The sequence below is a fragment of the Catharus ustulatus genome, chromosome 32 (assembly GCF_009819885.2).
Source record: "Catharus ustulatus isolate bCatUst1 chromosome 32, bCatUst1.pri.v2, whole genome shotgun sequence".
In the NCBI taxonomy this organism is placed as follows: domain Eukaryota; kingdom Metazoa; phylum Chordata; class Aves; order Passeriformes; family Turdidae; genus Catharus; species Catharus ustulatus.
The window spans coordinates 2,266,731-2,290,593 of NC_046252.1; the positions used below are offsets into that span (position 1 = coordinate 2,266,731).

Below are 23,863 nucleotides of genomic sequence, written 5' to 3' on the forward strand. Positions count from 1 at the left end.
CCTGTCCCTGTCGCTGTCCCCATGTCCCCTGTCCCTGTCCCCGTCGCTGTCGCTGTCCCCATCCCCATGTCCCTGTCCCCTGTCCCTGTCCCCGTCGCTGTCCCCAGGTGGTTGGTGCTGGACACGAGCACTCGGCAGCTCCTGGCCGGGGGCTCTGACAGCAGCGAGCAGCTCTCGGTGGTTCGCTTCTCACCGGGTCAGTGCCAGTGTCCCCAAACTGTCCCCAGCCCTGTCCCTGTCCCCAAACTGTCCCCACACTGTCCCCAGACCCTCCCTGTCCCCAAACTGTCCCCAAATCCTGTCCCTGAATCCTCCCTGTCCCCAGCCCTGTCCTTGTCCCCAAACTGTCCCCAGACTGTCCCCAGACCCTCCCTGTCCTCAGAGTGTCCCTAAATCCTGTCCCTGTCCCCTCCCTGTCCCCAGACAATGTCCCCGAGCCCTCCCTGTCCCCAAACTGTCCCCAAATCCTGTCCCCGAACCCTCCTTGTCCCCAGCCCTGTCCTTGAACCCTCCCTGTCCCCAAACTGTCCCCAAACTATCCCCAGACCATGTCCCCGAACCCTCCCTGTCCCCAGACTGTCCCCAAATCCTGTCCCTGTCCCCAGACTGTTCCCAGACTGTCCCCAGACCCTCCCTGTCCTCAGCCCTGTCCCCAAACTGTCCCCAGACAATGTCCCCGAACCCTCCTTGTCCCCAGCCCTGTCCTTGAAGCTTCCCTGACGCCAGACTGTCCCCAGACTGTCCCCAAATCCTGTCCCTGTCCCCTCCCTGTCCCCAGACCATGTCCCCGAGCCCTCCCTGTCCCCAGACTGTCCCCAGCCCTGTCCCCAAACTGTCCCCATGGCCCAGGGGGTGTCCCCTGTTCCCAGTCCCTGCCTTCTGTGGGACTCCCCAAAATCTTTCTGTGCAGGATCTCCCCTGGGTCTCCCCCAAAACCCTCAATATGTGGGACCCCCCCAAACCCCTCCCCTGACTCCCCCCATTATGTGAGACCCCCCTGACCCCTCCCCACCCCCCAAATTTCAGACGGGACCTTCCTGGCCATCGGCTCCCACGACAATTTCATTTACATCTACAGCGTGGCCGAGGGGGGGCGCAAGCTCAGCCGCTTCGGCCGCTGCACGGTGGGGCTGGGGTCCTGGGGGGTCCTGGGGGGGGTCTGGGGGTTCTGGGGGGTCTTGGGGGGGTCCTGGAGGGAGCTGGAGGGTCTCTGGGGGTCCTGGGGGGAGTCCTGGGGGGTCTTGGGGGGGTCCTGGGAGGTTTGGGGGGGTCCTGGGGGGTTTTGGGGGGGGTCTGGGGGTCTCCGGGGGTCCTGGGGGGGTCTTGAGGGGTCTTGCGGGGGTCTTGGAGGGGTTCTGGGGGGTCCTGGAGGGGTTTTGGGGGGATCCTGGGGGGTTTTGGGGTGGTCCTGAGGGGTCCTGGCGGGTCCTGGGGGGTCTTGGGGGGTTCTGGGGGGTCTTGGGGGGGTCTCTGGGGGTCCTGGAGGGGTCTCCGGGGTTCCCCAAAACCCCCCCACGACCCCCCCTCCCCACCCGCAGGGTCACTCGAGTTTCATCACCCACCTGGACTGGTCCAAGGACGGGCGGTTCATCATGTCCAACTCGGGCGATTATGAGATCCTCTACTGTGAGTCTGGGGGCTTGGGGGGAGCCTCCTGACCCTGCCAGGACCTCCCTGACCCTGCCAGAACCTTCCTGATCCTGCCAGGACCTTCCTGACCCTGCCAGGACCCTCCTGACCCTGCCAGGACATTCCTGACCCTTCCAGAACCTTCTTGACCCTTCCAGGACCTTCCAGGACTTCCCTGACCCTGCCAGAACCTCCCTGACCCTGCCAGGACCTTCCTGGCTCTTCCAGGACCTCCCTGACCCTGCCAGGACCTCCCTGAGCCTTTCAGAACTTTCTAGGACCTTCCTGACCCTGACAGGACCTTCCTGACCCTGACAGAACCTTCCTGGCTCTTCCAGGACCTTCCTGACCCTTCCAGGACCTTCCTGACCCCGGCAGGACTTCCCTGACCCTGCCATGACCTCCCTGACCCTGCTAGGACCTTGCTGACCCTGCCAGGACCTTCCTGGCTCTTCCAGGACCTTCCTGATCCTGCCAGAACATTCTTGACCCTGCCAGGACCCTCCTGATGCTTCCAGGACTTTCCTGACCCTGCCAGGACCTTCCTGAGCCTTTCAGAACCTTCCAGGACCTTCCTGACCCTGCCAGGACCCCCCTGACCCTTTCCTGAGGGGGTTTCACTACCCCCCAACCCCAAATTTTGGGGGGAAGCTCTCACAGCCCCCAACCCCAAATTTTTTTTTGGGGGGTCTCTCCCCTCTGCAGGGGACGTCGCCGGGGGTTGCAAACTGCTCCGGAACCGCTTCGAGAGCCGCGACCGCGAATGGGCCTCGTACACCTGCGTGCTCGGCTTCCACGTCTTCGGTGGGTCTGGGGGCTCCGGGGGGGTGGGCTGGGGGGATTTTGGGGTCTCCTTGACCCCCTCACTCCCCCCCATCCCGCAGGGGTTTGGCCGGACGGCTCGGACGGCACCGACATCAACTCGCTGTGCCGCTCGCACCACGAGCGTGTGGTGGCCGTGGCCGACGATTTCTGCAAAGTTCATCTGTTCCAGTACCCCTGTGCCCGGCCCAAGGTGGGCAGGGGGCTCGGGGGGGTCGTGGGGGGCTTGGAGAAGGGGTTTATGGGGGTCTCACACCCCAGTTTGGGCGTCTCAGACGTTTATTTGGGGGTCAAGACGGTCCTGGTTGTACAAAATCCAGCAGTTCCAGGGCCCCAAGGTGGGCAGGGGGCTCGGGGGGGGGATCTGGGGGTCGTGGGGGGCTGGGGAAGGGTTTTATGGGGGTCTCACACCTCAATTTGGGGGTCTCAGATGTTGATTTGGCAGTCAGGAGAATCATGGTTGTACAAAGTCCAGCAGTTTCAGGGCCCCAAGGTGGGCAGGGGGCTCTGGGGGGGGATCTGGGGGTCGTGGGGGGCTTGGGGAAGGGTCTCAGACCCAAATTTGGGGTCTCAGACGCTGATTTGGGGGTCAGGAGGGTCATGGTTGTGCAAAGTTCACCTGTTCCAGTACCCCTGTGCCCGGCCCAAGGTGGGCAGGGGGCTCTGGGGGGGCGTGGGGGGCTTGGGGAAGGGTCTCACACCCCAATTTGGGGGTCTCAGATGCTGATTTGGGGGTCAGGAGGGTCCTGGTTGTGCAAAATCCAGCAGTTCTTGGGCCTCAAGGTGGGCAGGGGGCTCGGGGTGGATCTGAGGGGTCCTGGGGGGCTTGGGAAGGGTCTCACACCCCAATTTGGGGGTCTCAGATCCTGTATTGGGGGTCTCAGATGTTGATTTGGGGGTCAGGAGGATCCTGTTTGTACAAAGTCCAGTAGTTCCAGTGCCCCAAGGTGGGCAGGGGGCTCTGGGGGGGGTCCTGGGGGGCTTGGGGAGCTTGGGGAAGGGTCACACACCCCAATTTGGGGGTCTCAGATCCGAATTTGGGGGTCTCAGATGTTGATTTGGGGGTCAGGAGGGTCCTGGTTGTGCAAAGTTCAGCAGTTCTTGGGCCTCAAGGTGGGCAGGGGGCTCAGGGTGGATCTGAGGGGTCCTGGGGGGCTTGGGAAGGGTCTCACGCCCAAATTTGGGGGTCTCAGATGCTGATTTGGGGGTCTCAGATGTTGATTTGGGGGTCAGGAAGGTCCTGGTTGTGCAAGGTTCACCTGTTCCAGTACCCCTGTGTCCGGCCCAAGGTGGGCAGGGGGCTCGGGGGGGAAACTAGGGGGGCGTGGGGGGCTGGGGAAGGGTCTCACACCCCAATTTGGGGGTCTCAGATCCTGTATTGGGGGTCTCAGACGTTGATTTGGGGGTCAGGAGGGTCCTGGTTGTACAAAGTCCAGCAGTTCCAGTGCCCCAAGGTGGGCAGGGGGCTCAGGGGGGAATCTGGGGGGGTGGGGAAGGGTCTCACACCCCAATTTAGGGGAGTCAGACTCACAATCTGGGTGTTTTGGGGGGGTCCCAGACCCCAATTTGGGGGGATTGAGGAGAGTCCAGACCCCAATTTTGGGGGATACCAACACCCCAATTTCGGGGATCATGGGGGGTTTAAACCACAATTTTCGGGGGTCTCAACACCTCAATTTAGGGGGATCATGGGGGGTCCACACCCCAATTTTTGGGGGATACCAATACCTCAATTTAGGGGGATCTGGTGGGTGCAGACCCCAATTTTGGGGGGTCCCAACACCCCAATTTCGGGGGATCATGGGGGGTCCACACCCCAATTTTTGGGGGATACCAATACCTCAATTTAAGGGGATTGTGGAGAGTCCAGACCCCAATTTTGGGGGATACCAACACCTCAATTTCGGGGGATCGTGGGGGGTTTAAACCACAATTTTGGGGGGTTTCAACACCTCAATTTCGGGGGATCATGGACGATCTAGACCCCAATTTCGGGGGGTCCAGACCCCAATTTTTTGGGGGGGTCCCCCGAAGTCGCAGGTGGGCGTGGCTTTACGCGTGACACCACGTGACCTCACACGTGACCCCGTCCCTCACAGGCTCCCAGTCACGTGTACGGCGGGCACGGCAGCCACGTGACCAACGTGCGCTTCACGCACGACGACGGGCACCTGGTGTCGCTGGGCGGGAAGGACACCAGCGTGTTCCAATGGCGGGTGCTGCCCGGCGACAGCAGCTGAGCCCCCCGCGCTTCCTCTTCCTCGCTGCTTCCTCTTCCCCTTTTCCCCTTCCTGGGACCAAAGAGCGGCTGAGGGGGTTGGTGGAACCCTTCCCCCCGCCGCGTTTTCGCGCTGCACTGTGACAGAGGCGTCAATAAAGCCTTGGGGTCAGGGTTGGGCCCCGCCGTTTCTTGCGCGCCGGAATCGCCGCCGCTTCCCGGAAGCGCCGCGGGTTCTTCCTCCTCCCCGCCCTCAGGGCCTTTCCGGTTCTGGCGGAACTCGCCGAGCGCCTTACGGAAAGAGCCGAGGTTGAGCCGAGGAGTGCCGGAAAGAGCCGAGGCCAAGCCGAGGCGTCCCCGAAGTCGGGCCGAAAAGTGCCGAGGTCGCTCCGGAAGCGCCCGAGGCGGCGCCGAGCCCGCGCCGGAGGTGCCCGAACGGATCCGGAGGTGCCCGAGCCTCTCCGGAGGTGCCCAAACCCTTTCCGGAGGTGCCCGAGAGGCCTTGCCGGAGGTTGCCGAACGTCTCCGGGGGTGCCCGAAGCCTCTCCGGAGGTGCCCGAAGGGCTCCGAACCGGCCGTGCCGGCGCGGAGGCGGCGGGAGCGGCGATGAAGCGCGGCCGGGGCCGGGCCCGGGGGTAGCGCGGCCGAGCGAGCGGCCATGGCGGCCAACATGTACCGCGTCGGCGGTGAGCGGGCTGGGGGAGCGCGGGGAGCCGGGACGGGGCCGGGCCGGGCGGCCAAGGGGAGCCGGAGGGGTCCGGGGGCGCCCTGAGGGGATTTGGGGGGTCCCGGAAAGCGGGGGAGGCTGTGAGGGGGTTTGGGGGTTCCGTGAGGTGCGGGGGGGCCCGTGAGGGGATTTGGGGGTGTCCGGGAGAGGTTAAGGGGGGTCTGTGAGGGGTCCCAGAACGGGAGAGGCGTGAGGGGAGTGGGGGGTCCCACTACGGAAGGGAGGGGTCCCTGAGGGGATTTGGGGGTCCCGGAAAGGGGGAGAAGGTGTTGGGAGGAGATTTGGGGGTCTCGGAAACAGTGGGGGTGTCTTGTGAGGGAAATTGTGGGGGGGGGTCCCGTAAAGAAGGGGTCCCGTGCGGGAATTTGGGGGGTCCCGAAAATGAGGGGGATCCCTGTGAGGGGGTTTAGGGGGGATCTTGTGAGGGGGTTTGGGGGTCCCGAAAAGGAAGGAGTCCCATGAGGGGATTAAGGGGGTCCCTGAGGGGATTTGGGGTGTCCGTGGGGGAATTTGGGGTGTCCATGAGGGGATTTGGGGCTCTGTGAGGAAAAAGAAGTCCCAGAAATAGGGAGGGGATTTAGGGGTCCGTGAGGGGGGGAACCCCAATTCCTGAGGTGTGGAGGTGGGAGACTTTCCCTCCAAATCTAAAAGGAAAAAGTGGGGACCCCGTTGGACCAGAGAGAGATTTCCTGAAGGGGGAACCCCAATTTTTTTTTGGGGTGGGGGTCCTGCCCCACCATCTGTGAGGGGTCTGTAATGAGGGGCTGGGGGGGGAAATGGGATAAAGATCCCCCCCATAGGAATGGCTTTAAAATCCCCCCAAATTTTTTGAGGAGGAAGGAAGAGAGATCCGAACAGCTTCAAGAAAATGAATTTTTGGGGTGGTTTCACCCTAAATTTTCACCCTTTTTTTTTCCCCAGACTACGTGTACTTCGAGAATTCCTCCAGCAACCCCTACCTGGTGCGGCGCATCGAGGAGCTCAACAAGGTGAGACCCCCGATCCTGGGGGGGTCCCCAAACCCTGGGGGGGTCCCCAAGTCCTGGGGGGGTCCCCAAGGCTGAGGGGGCTCCCCCTGACCCCCCTGTGCCCCCTCCCCAGACTGCCAATGGCAACGTGGAGGCCAAGGTGGTTTGTTTGTTCCGACGGAGAGACATCTCCAGCAGCCTCAACAGCCTGGCCGACAGCAATGCTCGTGAGTGGGGGGCTTTGGGGGGGCTTTGGGGGGATTTTGGGGATTTAGGGGGCAGCCTCAACAGCCTGGCCGACAGCAATGCTCGTGAGTGGGGGGATTTGGGGGGGTTTGGGGGGATTTTTGGGGGGTTTGAGGGGATTTGGGGGGCAGCCTCAACAGCCTGGCAGACAGCAATGCTCGTGAGTGGGGTTTTTTTGGGGGGATTTTGGGGTTTTTGGGGTTTTTTTTGGGGGCAGATCCCTCCTGGGTGCTGCTCCTGCTTTGGGAGCTCAGGAATTTTTGGGTTTTTTGGGGGGTTTTGGGTTTTTTTGGGGTTTTCGGGGGGCAGATCCCTGCTTGGTGCTGCTCCTGCTTTGGGAGCTCAGGAATTTTTGGGTTTTTTTGGGGGGATTTTGGGTTTTTTTGGGGGTTTTGGGTTTTTTTGGAGAGGCAGATCCCTCCTTGGTGCTGCTCCTGCTTTGGGAGCTCAGCAATTTTGGGGTTTTTTGGGGGTTCTGTGACTCACTCATCACAATGTGGTGCCCCCCAATTTTGGGGAGAGCTGGTTTGACATTAATTTTGGGGGTTTGCCATTCCTGGGGTGATTTTGGGGGGTCCACGACCCCTCCCAAAGGCACCCCCCCAATTTGAGGAGGGGGTGTCTGAAGCTCCTCTATCCCTCTCCACCACCCTTGAGCTGATTTTTAGGGGGGGCTTTACCCCATTTTGGACCTCTCACAGCTGCACCCCTTGAGAAAAAACCAAATCCCTCCCCCCAAACCCAAACTGGGGGGGGTCCCTCCCTCTCCCAACCCCTCCCCCTCCCTCCCTCCCCTCCCCCTTCCTTGGAACCGCTGCCAAAATCCCAGAGGGGTTTTTTTTGGGAGAACAATGGCCCTCCCAGCTGGATTTTTTTTTTGGGGGGGGGGTGGGAGACACATGGATGTGACCCCCCCAGGCGAGTTCGAGGAGGAGTCCAAGCAGCCGCCCATGACGGAGCAGCAGCGGCACCAGCTCAAGCACCGGGAGCTCTTCCTGTCCCGCCAGTTTGAGTCCCTCCCTGCCACCCACATCAGGTATGGGGGGCAAAAAAAAAACCCCACAAACACCTGGGGGGGCTTCCCTTGCACGGGGAGGGGTTTGGGGGTCACCCCCTCCTCGGTTTGTGCCCGCAGGGGGAAGTGCAGCGTGACGCTGCTGAACGAGACCGACATCCTGGGGCAGTACCTGGAGAAGGAGGTGGGCTGGGATGGGGCTGGGGGGGTTTGGGGGGGTGTGGGAGGGGATTTTGGGGGTCTGGGGGTTGATTCTGATGGTTTGGAGGAAGATTTTGGGGGTCTAGGAGGGATTTTGGGGGTCTGAGGGAGGATTTGGGGGGATCTGGGAGGGGATTTTGGGGTCTGGGGGAGGATTTTGGGGTTTAGGGGAGGATTTTTGGGGATCTGAGGGGGAATTTTGGGGTTATGGGAGGGGGTTTTGGGGTCTGGGGGGGTAATTTGGGGGGTCTGGGGGGGATTTTGGTGGTCTGGGGGAAGATTTGGGGATCTGAGGGGGAATTTTGGGGTTATGGGAGGGGATTTTGGGGATCTGGGAGGGGGTTTTGGGGTCTAGGGGAAGATTTGGGGGGTCTGGGGGGGATTTTGAGGATCTGGGAAGGGATTTTGGGGTTTAGGGGAGGATTTTTGGGGATCTGAGGGGGAATTTTTGGGGGTATGGGAGGGGATTTTGGGGTCTGGGGTAGGATTTTTGGTGGTCTGGGGGAAAATTTGGGGGGATCTGGAAGGGGATTTTGGGGTTTAGGGGAGGATTTTTGGGATCTGGGGCAGATTTTTGGGGTCTGGGGGAAGATTTTTGGGGATCTGGGAGGGGATTTTGGTGGTCTAGGGGAAGATTTGGGGGGTCTGGGGGGATTTTTGGCGGTCAAGGGAGAATTTTGAGTGTTTTTCAGGGAGTTTGGTGGGGTCTAGGAAGCATTTTGGTGGTCTAGGGGTGGATTTTGGTGGTTTGGAGGAAGATTTTGGAGGTCTGGGGGTAGATTTTGTAGATTTGAGGAGGATTTTGGGGGTCTGGGGATGGATTTTGTGGATTTGAGGAGGATTTTAGAGGTCTGGGGGTGGATTTTGGTGGTCTAGGAGGGATTTTGGAGGTCTAGGGGTAGATTTTATAGATTTGAGGAAGATTTTGGGGTCTCCCCACCCCTCTGACCCCCCTCAATCCCCACAGGATTGTTTCTTCTACTCCCTGGTGTTCGACCCCGTGCAGAAAACGCTGCTGGCCGACCAGGGCGAGATCAGGGTGGGCTGCAAGTACCAGGCTGAGATCCCTGAGCGCCTGGCTGAAGGTTTGGGGGGCTCTGGGAGGGGTTTAGAGGGGTGCAGGATGAGGGGCTTCACCCTGAGACCCCTCCCCAAATTCCTCCCCAGGTGAGTCAGACAACAGGAACCAGCAGAAGATGGAGATGAAGGTTTGGGACCCCGACAATCCCCTGACAGACCGGCAGATCGACCAGTTCCTGGTGGTGGCTCGGTGAGGGGGGGTCTGGGGGGGATTTTTGGGGGGGGGTTGGGGATTTGGGGGGTGGTCTCAACAGCCAGGCTGACAGCAATGCTGTGAGTGGGGTTTTTTGGGGGGTTTTGGATTTTTTGGGGGGGTTTTTGGGTTTTTTAGGGGGCAGATCCCTCCTGGGTGCTGCTCCTGGTTTGGGAGCTCACAAATTTTTGGCTTTTTTGGGGGGTTTCGGGTTTTTTTGGGTTTTTCAGGGGGGCAGATCCCTCCTTGGTGCTTTTCCTGATTTGGGAGCTCAGGGTTTTTTGGGGGGGTTTTGGATTTTTTTTTGGGTTTTTTTAGGGGGGCAGATCCCTCCTTGGTGCTGCTCCTGCTTTGGGAGCTCACAAATTTTTGGGATTTTGGGGGGTTTTGGGTTTTTTTTGGGTTTTTCAGGGGGGCAGATCCCTCCTTGGTGCTGCTCCTGCTTTGGGAGCTCAGGAATTTTTGGGTTTTTTTGGGGGGATTTTGGGTTTTTTGGGTTTTTTTGGGGGCAGATCCCTCCTTGGTGCTTCTCCTGATTTGGGAGCTTAGGAATTTATGGGGTTTTTTGGGGGGGTTTTGGGTTTTTTTGGGTTTTTTAGGGGGGCAAATCCTTCCTTGGTGCTACTCCTGCTTTGGGAGCTCAGGAATTTTTGGGTTTTTTGGGGGGGTTTTGGGTTTTTTTGGGTTTTTAGGGGGGCAGATCCTTCCTTGGTGCTTCTCCTGATTTGGGAGCTCAGGAATTTATGGGTTTTTTGGGGGGGTTTTGGGTTTTTTTGGGTTTTTCAGGGGACAGATCTCTCCTTGGTGCTGCTCCTGCTTTGGGAGTTCAGGGATTTATGGGGTTTTTTGGGGGGGTTTTGGTTTTTTGGGTTTTTCAGGGGGGCAGATCCCTCCTTGGTGCTGCTCCTGCTTTGGGAGCTGAGGAATTTTTGGGGTTTTTTGGAGGATTTTTGGGTTTTTTGAGGGTCAGATCCCTCCTGGGTGCTGCTCCTGATTTAGGAGCTCAGGAATTTTTGGGTTTTTTTGGGGGTTTTTTGGGTTTTTGGGGCAGCAGATCTCTCCTTGGTGCTGCTCCTGCTTTGGGAGCTCAGGAATTTTTGGATTTTTTGGGGGGATCTGTGACTCACTCATCACAATGAGGTGCCCCCAAATTTTGGGGAGAGCCAGTTCCTGGTGGTGGCTCGGTGAGGGGGGGTCTGGGGGATTTTGGGGTACCCCTGTGATCCCCCCATGGGTCTGGGGGATTTTGGGGACCCCTGTGACCCCCCCTGTCCCCTCTGCCAGGGCTGTGGGGACGTTTGCCCGGGCTCTGGACTGCAGCAGCTCCATTCGCCAGCCCAGCCTGCACATGAGCGCGGCCGCGGCCTCCAGAGACATCACCCTGGTAAGGGGGCTGAGGGACCCAGAACTGAGCTGGGGAACCCAAAACTGACCTGGGGAACCCCAAAACTGCCATGGAGCACCCCAGAACTGACCTGGGGAACCCCAGAACTGCCCTGGGACCCCCCAAAACTGACCTGGGACACCCCAAAACTGACCTGGGCACCCCAGAACTGACCTGGGGCACCCCAGAACTGACCTGGGGCACCCCAAAACTGACCTGGGGAACCCCAGAACTGACCTGGGACACCCCAGAACTGACCTGGGCACCCCAAAACTGACCTGGGGAACCCAGAACTGACCTGGGGAACCCAGAACTGACCTGGGCACCCCAAAACTGACCTGGGACACCCCCAAACTGACCTGGGGAACCCCAGAACTGACCTGGGACACCCCAGAACTGACCTGGGACACCCCAAAACTGCATTGGAGCACCCCAAAACTGACCTGGGACACCCCAGAACTGACCTGGGGAACCCAAAAACTGCCATGGAGCACCCAAAAACTGACCTGGGGCACCCCAAAACTGCCCTGGGGAACCCCAAAACTGACCTGGGACACCCCAGAACTGACCTGGGGCACCCCAAAACTGACCTGGGCACCCCAGAACTGCCATGGAGCCCACTGGGACACCCCAAAACTGACCTGGGACACCCCAAAACAGCTTTAGGGTACCCCAAAACTGCCCTGGGGCACCCCAAAACTGCCCTGGGCACCCCAAAACTGACCTGGGGCACCCCAGAACTGACCTGGGACACCCCAAAACTGCCCTGGGGTACCCCAAAACTGACCTGGGGAACCCCAGAACTGACCTGGGACACCCCAGAACTGACCTGGGCACCCCAAAACTGACCTGGGGAACCCCAAAACTGCCCTGGGACACCCCAAAACTGACCTGGGACACCCCAAACCTGACCTGGGGCACCCCAGAACTGACCTGGGCACCCCAGAACTGACCTGGGACACCCCAGAACTGACCTGGGGAACCCCAAAACTGCCCTGGGACACCCCAAAACTGCCCTGGGGAACCTCAAAACTGCCCTGGGGCACCCCAGAACTGACCTGGGGAACCCCAAAACTGCCTTAGAACGTCTCAGTTCCCACTGGGGCACTCCAGGACTGCCCTGGGACACCCCAGAACTGCCCTGGGACACCCCAAAACTGCCATGGGGTACACCAGAACTGCCCTGGGGAACCCCAGAACTGCTCTAGGGTACTCCAGAACTGCCCTGGGGTACACCAGAACTGCTTTGGGGCACCCCAAAACTGCTTTGGGGTACCCTAGAACTGCCCTGGAGCCCACTGGGACACCCCAGAACTGCCTTAGAACCCCTCAGTTACCCCAAAATTTCCTTAGAAGCTCCCCAAGACTCCCCATACTGCCCTTAAATACCCCCAGTGCTTTCTTGGGATACTCCAAACCCCCTTCAGACCCCTCCCAGTGCCTCCCAGTGCCTCTCCCAGTGCTCCCAGTGCCCCCCATCCCCAGTTCCACACCATGGACACCCTGCAGAGGAACGGCTATGACCTGGCCCGGGCCATGGCCACGCTGGGGGAGCCTCAAAACCTCCTCAAATTCCCTCAAAACTCCCTCAAACCCCCCTCAGGACCCTCCCAGTGCCTCTCCCAGTGCTCCCAGTGCCTCTCCCAGTATCTCCCAGTTCACCCAGTCCCTTCCATCCCGAGTTCCACGCCATGGACACCCTGCAGAGGAACAGCTCTGACCTGACCAGGGCCATGGCCACGCTGGGGGAGCCCCAAAACCCCTCCAGACCCCCCCAAAACTCCCTCAAACCCCCCTTAGACCCCTCCCAGTGCCTCTCCCAGTATCTCCCAGTTCACCCAGTGCCCCCCATCCCCAGTTCCACGCCATGGACACCCTGCAGAGGAATGGTTATGACCTGACCCGGGCCATGGCCACACTGAGGAAACCCCAAAACCCCTCAAACCCCCCCAGACCCCCCCAAAACTCCCTCTTAGACCCCTCCCAGTGCCTCTCCCAGTATGTCCCAGTGCTCCCAGTTCACCCAGTGCCCCCCATCCCCAGTTCCACGCCATGGACACCCTGCAGAGGAACGGCTCTGACCTGGCCAGGGCCATGGCCACGCTGGGGGAGCCCCAAAACCCCTCCAGACCCCCCCAAAACTCCCTCAAACCCCCCTGAGACCCCTCCCAGTGCCTCTCCCAGTGCTCCCAGTGCCTCTCCCAGTGCTCCCAGTTCACCCAGTGCCCCCCATCCCCAGTTCCACGCCATGGACACCCTGCAGAGGAACGGCTGTGACCTGACCAGGGTTATGACTACACTGGGGGAGCCCCGAAACCCCCCCCAAAACCTCCCTCAAACCCCCCTGAGACCCCTCCCAGTGCCTCTCCCAGTGCTCCCAGTGCCTCTCCCAGTATCTCCCAGTTCACCCAGTGCCCCCCATCCCCAGTTCCACGCCATGGACACCCTGCAGAGGAACGGCTATGACCTGGCCCGGGCCATGGCCACGCTGGGGGAGCTTCAAACCCCTCCCAGACCTGCCCCAAACCCCCCTCAGGACCCTCCCAGTGCCTCTCCCAGTGCTCCCAGTTCACCCAGTGCCCCCCATCCCCAGTTCCACGCCATGGACACCCTACAGAGGAACGGCTCTGACCTGGCCCGGGCCATGGCCACGCTGGGGGAGCCCCAAAACCCCTCAAATCCCCTCAAAACTCCCTCAAACCCCCCTTAGACCCCTCCCAGTGCCTCTCCCAGTATCTCCCAGTTCACCCAGTGCTCTCCATCCCCAGTTCCACGCCATGGACACCCTGCAGAGGAACGGCTCTGACCTGACCCGGGCCATGGCCACACTGAGGAAACCCCAAAACCCCTCAAACCCCCCCAGACCCCCCCAAAACTCCCTCTTAGACCCCTCCCAGTGCCTCTCCCAGTATGTCCCAGTGCTCCCAGTTCACCCAGTGCCCCCCATCCCCAGTTCCACGCCATGGACACCCTGCAGAGGAATGGGTATGACCTGGCCCGGGCCATGGCCACGCTGGGGGAGCCTCAAACCCCCCTCAAACCCCCCCAAACCTCCCTCAAACCCCCCTTAGAGCTCTCCCAGTGCCTCTCCCAGTATGTCCCAGTATCTCCCAGTTCACCCAGTGCCCCCCATCCCCAGTTCCATGCCATGGACACCCTGCAGAGGAACGGCTATGACCTGGCCCGGGCCATGGCCACGCTGGGGGAGCCTCAAAACCCCCCCAGACCCCCCCAAAACTCCCTCAAACCCCTCCCAGTGCCTCTCCCAGTATCTCCCAGTTCACCCAGTGCCCCCCATCCCCAGTTCCACGCCATGGACACCCTGCAGAGGAACGGCTATGACCTGGCCCGGGCCATGGCCACGCTGGTGCCGCAGGGGGGGCCGGTTCTGTGCCGCGATGAGATGGAGGAGTGGTCGGCGTCCGAGGCCATGCTGTTCGAGGAGGCCCTGGAGAAATACGGCAAAGATTTCAACGACATCCGGCAGGACTTTGTGTGTGGGGGATGGGGGGGATTTGGGGGGGATTTGGGGTTTTGGGAGGGAATTTGGGGGGATTTGGGGGAGATATGGGGGGGGTTGAGGGGTATTTTGGGGATTTGGGGAGGGAATTTTGGGGGTTTTGGGGGGAATTTTGGGGGTTTGGGAGGGTTTGGGGTGGGAATTTTGGGCTTTGGGGGGGTTTTTGTGGGGTATTTTGGGGGTTTGGGGGGGATTTTGGGATTTTGGGGAGAATTTGAGCGTCTGGGGGGAATTTGGGGGCTTTGGGGAGGGAATTTTGGGGGTTTTTGGGGAGAATTTGGGGGATATTTTGGGGATTTGGGGAGGGATTTGGGGGGTTGGGGGGAATTTTGGGGATTTTCGGGGAGAATTTGGGGGTTTGGGGGGAATTTTGGGGGTTTGGGGGAGATATTGGAGGTTTGGGGAAGGAATTTTGGAGGTTTGGGGGAATTTTGGGATTTTGGGGGGGTTGGGGGGAATTTTGGGGGTTTAGGAGGGAATTTTGGGGATTTGGGAGGGAATTCTGGGGATTTGGGAGGGAATTCAGGGGGTTTGGGGGAGATTTTGGGAGTTTGGGGATGGAATTTTGGGGATTTTTGGGGAGTTGGGGGGTATTTTGGGGTAGATTTTGGGAGTCTGGGGGGGATTTTGAGGGTTTGGGGGTAATTTTGGGGATTTGAGGGGCAGCCTCAACAGCCAGGCTGACAGCAATGCTGTGATTGGGGTTTTTTTGGGGGATTTGGGGTTTTTTTTGGATTTTTTGGGAGGGCAAATCCCTCCTTGGTGCTGCTCCTGCTTTGGGAACTCAGGAATTTTTGGCTTTTTTGGGGAATTCTGTGACTCACTCATCACAATGAAGTGTCCCCAAATTTTGGGGAAAGCTGGTTTGACATTCCTGGGGTGGTTTTGGGGTCATTTTGGGGTTTTGGATCCCCCCTGAGCTTGGGGTTTGGTGCCTGCAGCTCCCCTGGAAGTCTCTGGCCAGCATTGTCCAGTTCTACTACATGTGGAAAACCACTGACCGCTACATCCAGCAGGTGGGGGGGTCTGGGGGAAATTTGGGTTTGGGGGGGAAATTTGGGTTTGGGGGGCTGAGATTGGGATTTGGGGTGCTGAAATTTGGGGTGTGGGGGTGGAAATTAGGGTTTGGGGGGCTGGGATAAGGGACACTGGGGACTACAGATTTTGGGGTTTGATTTTGGGGTCTGATTATGAGGTTCTGATTTTGGGGTCTCATTTTGGGGGGTCTGATTTGGGGGTCTGATTTTGGAGGTGCTGATTTTGGGGTTTCATTTTGGGGTGTGATTTTGGGGGGGCTGATTTTGGGGGGTCTCATTTTGGGGGTCTGGTTTTGGGGTCTGATTTAGGGGGTGCTGATTTTGGGGTCTCATTTTGGGGGTACTGATTTTGGGTTCTGATTTTGGGGTCTCATTTTGGGGGTGCTGATTTTGGGGGTCTCATTTTGGGGGTCTCATTTTGGGATCTCATTTTGGGGTCTCATTTTGGAGGTGCTGATTTTGGGGTCTGACTTTGGGGGGGCTGATTTTGGGGTCTCATTTTGGGGTCTCATTTTGGGGTCTCATTTGGGGGTGCTGATTTTGGGGTCTCATTTTGGGGTCTCATTTGGGGGTCTCATTTTGGGGGTGCTGATTTTGGGGTCTCATTTTGGAAGTCTGATTTTGGGGGGTCTCATTTTGGGGTCTCATTTTGGGGGTCTGATTTTGGGTTCTGATTTTGGGGTCTCATTTTGGGGTCTCATTTTGAGGGTGCTGATTTTGGGGTCTGATTTTGGGGTCTCATTTTGGAAGTCTGATTTTGGGGTCTCATTTGAGGGGGTCTCATTTTGGGGTCTCATTTTGGGGGTGCTGATTTTGGGGGTCTGATTTTGGGGTCTGACTTTGGAGGGGCTGATTTTGGGGTCTCATTTTGGGGTCTCATTTTGGGGGGTCTCATTTTGGGGTCTCATTTTGGGGTCTGATTTTGGGGGCTGCCCATGGTTTTTCCGAAGGGCCCTGTGAGTTTTGTGGAGCTGATTTGGGGGTTCCAGCTGCCTGTGGGGTTCACATTGGAGGCTCTGGAGTTTTGGGGGTGCTGATTTGGGTACTGTGGGATTTTGGGGGTGCTGATCTGGGTGCTGTGGGATTTTGGGGGTGCTGATTTGGGTGCTGTGGGATTTTGGGGGGGCTGATTTGGGATTTTTTGGGACCCCTGTGACCCCCTCCCTGCTCGCAGAAGAGGCTGAAGGCAGCGGAGGCCGACAGCAAACTGAAGCAAGTCTACATCCCCACCTAGTGAGTGGGGGGGCTCTGGGGACCCCCTGCTGGGCCTGGGGGGGCACAGGAGACCCCCCTGGAGCCCCCTAAAATCCCCTGACCCCCCTTCACCCCCCAAAAAATTCCTTTTTCCTGCAGCACCAAACCCAACCCCAACCAGATCATCTCGGTGGGCTCCAAACCCGGCGTCAACGGGGCCGGCTTCCAGAAAGGGCTGAGCTGTGAAAGCTGCCACAGTCAGTGCGGTCTGGGGGGTCCTGGGGGGATTTGGGGGGTCCTGAGGGGGTTTGTGGGGTCCTGGGGGGCTTTGGCGGGGTCCTGGGGGGTCTCTGGGCTTTGGGGAACAGTTCCAGAAGGGGCTGAGCTGTGAAAGCTGCCACAGTCAGTTTGGTCTGGGGGGTCCTGGGGGGGTTTGGGGGGTCCTGGGGGTCTTTGAGGGGTCCTGGGATTTTGGGGGATCTCTGGGGTTTGGGGAACAGGAATTTAGGGGGGTCCAGAGGGGGCTGAGCTATGAGAGCTGCCACAGTCAGTGCGGTTTGGGGGGTTCTGGGGGTCTTTGGGGGGTCCTGAGGGGGTTTGGGGGGTCCTGAGGGGGTCCTTGGGGGTCCTGGAGGATTTTTGGGGGTCCTGGGATCGTGGGGGATCAGGGAACAGGAATTTGGGGGGTCCAGAAGGGGCTGAGCTGTGAAAACTGCCACAGCCAGTGTGGTCTGGGGGGTCCTGGGGGGATTTGGGGGGGTCTTTGGGGGGTCCTGAGGGGGTTTGGGGGGTCCTGGGGGGCTCTGGGGGGTTTGAGGGGGTCCTGGGGGGGGTCTCTGGGCTTTGGGGAACAGTTCCAGAAGGGGCTGAACTGTGAAAGCTGCCACAGTCAGTGCGGTCTAGGGGGTCCTGGGGGAGTTTGGGGGGGTCCTGAGGGGGTTTGGGGGGTCCTAGAGGATTTTTGGGGGTCCTGGGATTGTGGGGGATCTCTGGGGTTTGGGGAACAGGAATTTGGGGGGTTCAGAAGGGGCTGAACTGTGAAAGCTGCCACAGTCAGTGCGGTCTGGGGGGTTTGGGGGGGTCTTTGGGGGGTCCTGAGGGGGTTTGGGGGGTCCTGAGGGGGTCCTTGGGGGTCCTGGAGGATTTTTGGGGGTCCTGGGATCGTGGGGGATCAGGGAACAGGAATTTGGGGGGGTCCTGAAGGGGGTCCCTGGGTTTTGAGAGGGATTTGGGGGGGTCCTGGGGGAGTTTGGATTTGGTTTGGGGGGATCCTGGAGGGGTTCCTGAGGGGATTTGGGGAGTCCTGGGGGAGTTTGGGGGGTCCTGGGGGAGTTTGGATTTTGTTTGGGGGGTTCCTGAGGGGATTTGGGGAGTCCTGGGGGGTCTTGAGGAGCTTTTTGGGGTTTGGGGAGCAGCAATTGGGGAGTTCCAAAACTCCCAGAATTCGGGGGGCCACACTCACAGCCCCCCCTGACATTTGGGGTCAGATCTGGGGGTCTCTGAGGGATCCTGGGGTCTCCCTGTGTCCCCCCCACCCCATCCCAGTGCTCCCAGTAAATCCCAGTTCCCTCCCCAGCGTCCCAGTCCCCCCAGTGGTACGCCTGGGGCCCCCCCAACATGCAGTGCCGCCTCTGTGCCTCCTGCTGGATCTACTGGAAGAAATACGGGGGGCTCAAGACCCCCACCCAGCTGGAGGGGGTGACCCGCAGCGCCTCGGTGAGAGCTGGGCCCCAAAACTGCTGGGAACCCCAAAAAATCTGCTGGGAACCCCCAAATCTGCTGGGACCCCCAAAAAATCTGCTGGGACCCCCCCCAAAAAACTCCTGAGACCCCCCTAAAATCTCCTGGGACCCCCCAAAAAATCTCCTGGAACCTCCCTAAAAAACCTGTTGGGACCCCTCAAAATCTGCTGGGATCCCCAAAAATCTGCTGGGACCCCCAAAACGTGCTGGGATCCCCCAAAAAACTCCTGGGACCTCTCCAGAAATCTGCTGGAAACCCCAAATTCCACTGAGGGATCCCCCAAAAATCTGCTGGGACCCCCAAAAAGTCTGCTGGGACCCCCCCCAGAATCTGTTGGGACCCTCCCCCAAAAATCTGCTGGGACTCCCAAAATCTGCTGGGAATGCCAAAACCTGCTGGGATCCCCAAAAATCTGCTGGGTCCCCAAAACCTGCTGGGACCTCCCACTCCCGAGGCCACCTGTCCCTGTACAGTGTTCTGGGGTGGTTTTAGGGACAATTTTGGGGTGATGTGATCCCCTAAACCCCACAGGAACCCCACTCCCAAGATCACCTGTCCCCATACAGCACCATAGGGTGTTCTGGGAGGGTTTTAGGGACAATTTTGGGGTCCCTCACCCCCTGTGACCCCACAGGAACCCCACTCCCGAGGCCACCTGTCCCCATACAGCACCCTGGGTAGTTTTAGGGACAATTTTGGGGTGATGTGACCCCCCCCAAACCCCACAGGAACCCCCACTCCCACGACCACCTCTCCCTGTACAGTGCTCTGGGATTATTTTAGGGACAATTTTGGGATGATGTGACCCCCTAAATCCTGTAGGAGCCCCACTCCCAAGGCCACCTGTCCCTGTACAGCACCATGAGATGTTCTGGAGTGGTTTTAGGGACAATTTTGGGGTCTCTAACCCCCGTGACCCCCCAGGAGCCCCACTCCGAGGCCACCTGTCCCTGTACAGTGCTGTGGGATGATTTTAGGGACAATTTTGGGGTCCCTCACCCCCCTGTGACCCCACAGGAACCCCACTCCTGAGGCCACCTGTCCCCATACAGCACCATGGATGATTTTAGGGACAATTTTGGGGTCCCTCACCCACTGTGACCCCCCAGGAACCCCACTCCCGAGGCCACCTGTCCCTGTACAGTGCTCTGGGATTATTTTAGGGACAATTTTGGGGTCCCTGATTCCCCTGTGACCCCCCAGGAGCCCCACTCCCGAGGCCACCTGTCCCTGTAGAGGACCATGGGTGGTTTTAGGGACAATTTTGGGGTCCCTCACCCCCCTGTGACCCCCCTGTGACCCCCCAGGAACCCCACTCCCGAGGCCACCTGTCCCGGCCCGAGGCGCAGTCGCTGTCCCCGTACACGACGAGCGCCAGCCGGGCCAAGCTGCTGGCCAAGAACCGCCAGACGTTCCTGCTGCAAACCACGCGGCTGACGCGGCTCTCGCGCCGCCTGTGCCGCGACGTCCTGCAGCCGCGGCGCGCCGCGCGCCGGCCCTACGCGCCCATCAACGCCAACGCCATCAAAGCCGAGTGTGAGAGGGGTTTGGGAATGGAAATTAGGGGTTTGGGAATCAATCATGGGGGTTTGGGATCCTTCCCTACGCGCCCATCAACGCCAACGCCATCAAAGCCGAGTGTGAGAGGGGGGAACCAGGGGAAATGAGGGGAAAATGGGGTTTGGGAATCAATCATGGGGGTTTGGGAATCAATCATGGGGTCTATGGGATCCCTCCCTATGCACCCATCAACGCCAACGCCATCAAAGCCGAGTGTGAGAGGGGTTTGGGAATCAATCATGGGGGTTTGGGAATCAATCATGGGGGTTTGGGAATCAATCATGGGGGTTTGGGAATGGAAAATGGGGTTTGGGATCCTTCCCTACGCGCCCATCAACACCAACGTCATCAAAGCCGAGTGTGAGAGGGGGGAACCAGGGGAAAATGGGGGTTTGGGAATGGAAATTGGGGTTTGGGGATCAATCATGGGGGTTTGGGATCCCTCGCTATACACCCATCAATGCCAACACCATCAAGGCCGAGTGTGAGAGGGGAATGAGGGGAAAATGGGGATTTGGGAATGGAAACTGGGGGGAAATTAGGGGAAAATGGGGATTTGGGAATGGAAAATGGGGGTTTGAGGGGGTTTGGGAATGGAAATTGGGAGTTTGGGATCCTCCCTACGCGCCCATCAACGCCAACGCCATCAAGGCTGAATGTGAGATGAGTTTGGGGGTCAGTAATGGGGGTTTGGGATCCTTCCTTACACACCCATCAACACCAACGACATCAAAGCTGAATGTGAGATGGGAATGAGGGAGAAATGGGGCTTTGGGAATGGAAAATGGAAGTTTGGGATCCTTCCCTACACGCCCATCAACGCCAACACCATCAAAGCCGAGTGTGAGTGTGGAAATTGGGGAAAAATGGGGAAAAACAATCGAGGTTTGTGTTCCCTGTCCGTGCTAACACCATCCAGGCCGAGTGTGAGTGTGGAATTGGGAACAAAAATCGGGAATTGGGATCCTCAGCAACCCCAACACCAGCAAGGCCGAGTGGGAGGAGCAATGGGGGGGGGAGGGTCTGGCACCCCCTGAGGGGGTCCTGAGGGGTGTCTGGACCCTTCCCCCAGCACTGGGGGGGTCTCCCTGACCCTGTGATTGCCCCCCCAGGCTCCATCCGGCTGCCCAAGGCCGCCAAGGCCCCCCTGAAGATTCACCCTCTGACCCGGCTGCCCCTCGCTGCCATCGTCAAGGAGCTGGGTGAGGGGGCTGGGGGGTCCCTGGGGAGTTTGTGGGGGTCCCTGGGGGTTTGGGGGGTCCCTGGGGGTTTGGGGGGTACCCAAGGGTGGTCCTGGAGCTGGAGGAGGCTCTGCAGGGGATTTGGGGATCCCTGGGGCTGGGGAATTTGAGGGTTCCTGGAGGATTTTTTGGGGTCCCTGGGGGATTTGGGATCCCTGGTGAATTTTTGGGGGATCCCTGGGGGATCTTTGGGGTCCCTGGGGCTGGGGGATTTGGGGGTCCCTGGTGAATTTTTGGGGGGTCCCTGGAGGATTTTTGGGATCCCTGGGGCTGGGGGATTTGGGGATCCCTGAGGGATTTGGGGGTCCCTGGGGGATCTTTGGGGTCCCTGGAGGATTTTTGGGGTCCCTGGGGGATTTGAGGATCCCTGGGGGATTTTTGGGGTCCTTGAGGCTGGGGGATTTGGGGGTCCCTGGTGAATTTTTGGGGGATCCCTGGGGGATCTTTGGGGCTCCCTGGTGAATTTTTGGGGGGTCCCTGGAGGATTTTTGGGGGGTTCCTGAAGGATTTTTGGGATCCCTGGGGCTGGGGGATTTGAGGATCCCTGAGGGATTTGGGGGTCCCTGAGGGATTTGGGGGTCCCTGAGGGATTTGGGGATCCCTGGGGAATTTTTGGGGGATCCCTGGGGGATCTTTGGGGTCCCTGGGGCATTTCTGTGGAGGGGCTCTCCAAGGAATTTGGGGGTCCCCAGGGGTGATGTGTGCACAAAGGGGGGTGACCCCAAGGTGTGTGTGGGGGGTGGATTTTAGGATTTGGGGGGACACCCCCTGACCCCCCTGCTCCCCTCCCCAGCGGCTCAAGCCCCCCTGAAGCCCAAGACCCCCCGAGGCACCAAGACCCCGATCAACCGGAACCAGCTGAGCCAGAGCCGGGGGCTGGCGGGGCTGGGGGGCAAGAGGGGCTACGAGGGGGGGGGAGACGGACACAGACCCCCCAGGATGAGGGTGAGGGGATGGGCAGGGCAGGGGGGATTGAGGGGGGAGGGGGGGATTGATGGGGGAGGGGTGATTGACAGGGGGAATGGGGGTGATTGACAGGGGAGAATGGAGGTGATTGGGGAGGGAGTGATTGACAGGGGGAATGGGGGTGATTGACAGGAATGGGGGTGATTGATGGGGATGATTGACAGGGGAGATGGGGGTGATTGGCAGGGGAATGTGGATGATTGACAGGGGTCAGTGAGAGTGATTGACGGGGGGATTGGGGTGATTGACAGGGGAATGTGGCTGATTGACAGGAGTCAGTGAGAGTGATTGACAGGGGAGGGGGGTGATTGACGGGGGGATGGGGGTGATTGACAGGGGAATGGGAGTGATTGACGGGGCAATTTGAGTGATTGACAGGGGCAATGGGGGTGATTGACAGGGGAATGGGAGTGATTGACAGGGGGCAATTTGAGTGATTGACAGGGCAATGGGGGTGATTGACAGGGGGTGGGGCCTGTGGGAATTGATACTGGGGCCTGTGGGTGATTGACAGGTCCTTAAATTTGTGGGGTGAGCCTTGGGATGATTGACAGTGGGCGGGGCATTGGCTCTGAAACCGGATTGGTGCAGTTGCTGCTTGTGGGCGGGCCTGAGTTTGATTGACGGGAATGTTTGGGATTAAGGCGTGGTTAGAAGTGATTGACAGCTCAGGGCGGGCTGTGATTGGCTGTGTATAACGCGCGGGAGGGAGGGAGGGCTGTGATTGGCTGCGTGTAACGCGCGGGAGGGAGGGAGGGCTGTGATTGGCTGGCGGCCGCGCGCCGCGCGCTGTGATTGGTCGGGGGGCGGGGCTAACGCTGCCGCGCAGGTCGGAACGGCGGCGCTGCCGTTCTCGGCCAACGGGCGCCCCCTGGCGGCCGCGCTGCGCCCCGCGCCCCCCCCCGGCACCAAACGGCAGAAACTGAACCCGGCGGACGCCCCCAACCCGGTGGTGTTCGTGGCCACCAAGGACACCCGGTACGGGCAGGTTTGGGGGGTCCCGAGGGCTCCTCAAGGGAGTTTGGGGTAGTCCCGAGGGGGCTTAAGGGGGTCCCGAAGGGGTTTAGGGGGGTCCTGAAGGGATTTAGGGGAATCCTGAAGGGATTTGGGGTGTCCTGAGGGGGCTAAAGGGGGTCTTGAAGGGGTTTGGGGGGTCCTGAAGGGGTTTGGGGGGGTACTGAAGGGGTTTGAGGTAGACCCGAGGGGGCTTAAGGGGGTCCTGAAGGGATTTTGGGGGGTCCTGAAGGGATTTGGGGGGGTCCTGAAGGGGTTTGGGGTGTCCTGAGGGGGCTTAAGGGGGTCCTAAAGGGGTTTGGGGGCTCCTGGGTTGGTTTGAGGTGTTCTGGGGGTGTTTGTGGCCACCAAGAACACCCCGTACAGGGAGGACTGGGGGTCCTGAGGGGGTCTGGAGAGTCCTGAGGAGCTTTGGGGGATCCCAAACTCCGTGGTGTTCATGTCCACCAAGGCCACCCACTACGGGAAATTTTGGGGTGGGGTACACACGGGAAAAGCTCACACAGCTTCGGGCTCTCAGGACACTTTTGGGGGCTCTCTGAGGTGACCCCCCCGTGTCTCCCCCCATTCCCAGGGCGCTGAGGAAGGCCCTGACACACCTGGAGCTCCGCCGAGCCGCCCGGCGCCCCAACCTCCCCCTGAAGGTGAAACCGGGGCTGCCCCTGCGCCCGGGGGGGGCCCTGGCGCCCCCCGCCCCTCCCCACCCCGCCAGCACCTCGGAGCCCATCGTGCTCGAGGACTGACCCCCCCCCAGCCCCCCCCCGACCCGGCCCCTTTTGTATTTTTTTTATTTCCATAGAAAAATCTCGCGGGGGGAGTTGGGGGGGGGTCCGGTGCCCCTCCCCCGCTGTCCTTTCTGCTCCCCCCTCCCCCCAAACCCCCCCCGCGGGCCCCTTTTGTACGTGGAGCGACGCCCCCGGTTTTGTATCTCGGGCTGTCCCGGTTCTGTAGCGACAGGAAATAAACGCGATGAGTTTTTTCTTCAGCGAGAGCCAAAAAACAGCGGCGGAGGGGGGGGGAGAAACGGGAGGGGGGAAACGGAAATACCGGGAGGGGGGGACACCGGGCGGAACGTTTGTGTTGGGGCGCGTTTCCGGGGGGGAAA

The 23,863-nt window shown here is 59.9% G+C and overlaps 2 protein-coding genes across 2 annotated transcripts in view; both read left to right on the forward strand.

Annotated features, from left to right (window-relative positions):
• The window catches only part of EML3 (EMAP like 3), a 26,568-nt gene extending 21,708 nt beyond the window's left edge, over positions 1-4,860 (forward strand). Inside the window, exons 16-21 of the mRNA XM_033083590.1 lie at positions 108-196; positions 1,027-1,124; positions 1,539-1,626; positions 2,335-2,433; positions 2,514-2,644; positions 4,551-4,860. Coding sequence (XP_032939481.1) covers positions 108-196; positions 1,027-1,124; positions 1,539-1,626; positions 2,335-2,433; positions 2,514-2,644; positions 4,551-4,691 — 646 coding nt within the window. The 3' untranslated portion in view covers positions 4,692-4,860. The remainder of the gene's footprint in view (positions 1-107; positions 197-1,026; positions 1,125-1,538; positions 1,627-2,334; positions 2,434-2,513; positions 2,645-4,550) is intronic.
• Positions 4,861-5,113: 253 nt separating this feature from the next.
• Positions 5,114-23,743, forward strand: MTA2 (metastasis associated 1 family member 2). The gene is made up of 18 exons (XM_033083624.2): positions 5,114-5,355; positions 6,318-6,385; positions 6,498-6,591; positions 7,529-7,646; positions 7,746-7,809; positions 8,794-8,911; positions 8,994-9,096; positions 10,384-10,483; positions 13,788-13,976; positions 14,945-15,019; positions 16,215-16,273; positions 16,394-16,491; positions 17,811-17,950; positions 19,285-19,513; positions 20,650-20,739; positions 21,572-21,723; positions 22,574-22,722; positions 23,333-23,743. Exons 1-18 carry the CDS (start codon positions 5,328-5,330, stop codon positions 23,499-23,501), a joined length of 2,043 nt encoding a protein of 680 aa, XP_032939515.1. The 5' UTR covers positions 5,114-5,327; the 3' UTR covers positions 23,502-23,743.
• Positions 23,744-23,863: the final 120 nt, after the last annotated feature.

Excerpts from the sequence above, each read along its gene's own strand:
- MTA2 (XM_033083624.2), top strand. The coding sequence starts at position 5,328 with ATGGCGGCCAACATGTACCGCGTCGGCG. Across the intron at positions 7,647-7,745 it reads CTCCCTGCCACCCACATCAG|GGGGAAGTGCAGCGTGACGC; the intron begins GTATGGGGGGCA and ends TTGTGCCCGCAG. Across the intron at positions 16,274-16,393 it reads CAAGTCTACATCCCCACCTA|CACCAAACCCAACCCCAACC; the intron begins GTGAGTGGGGGG and ends TTTTTCCTGCAG.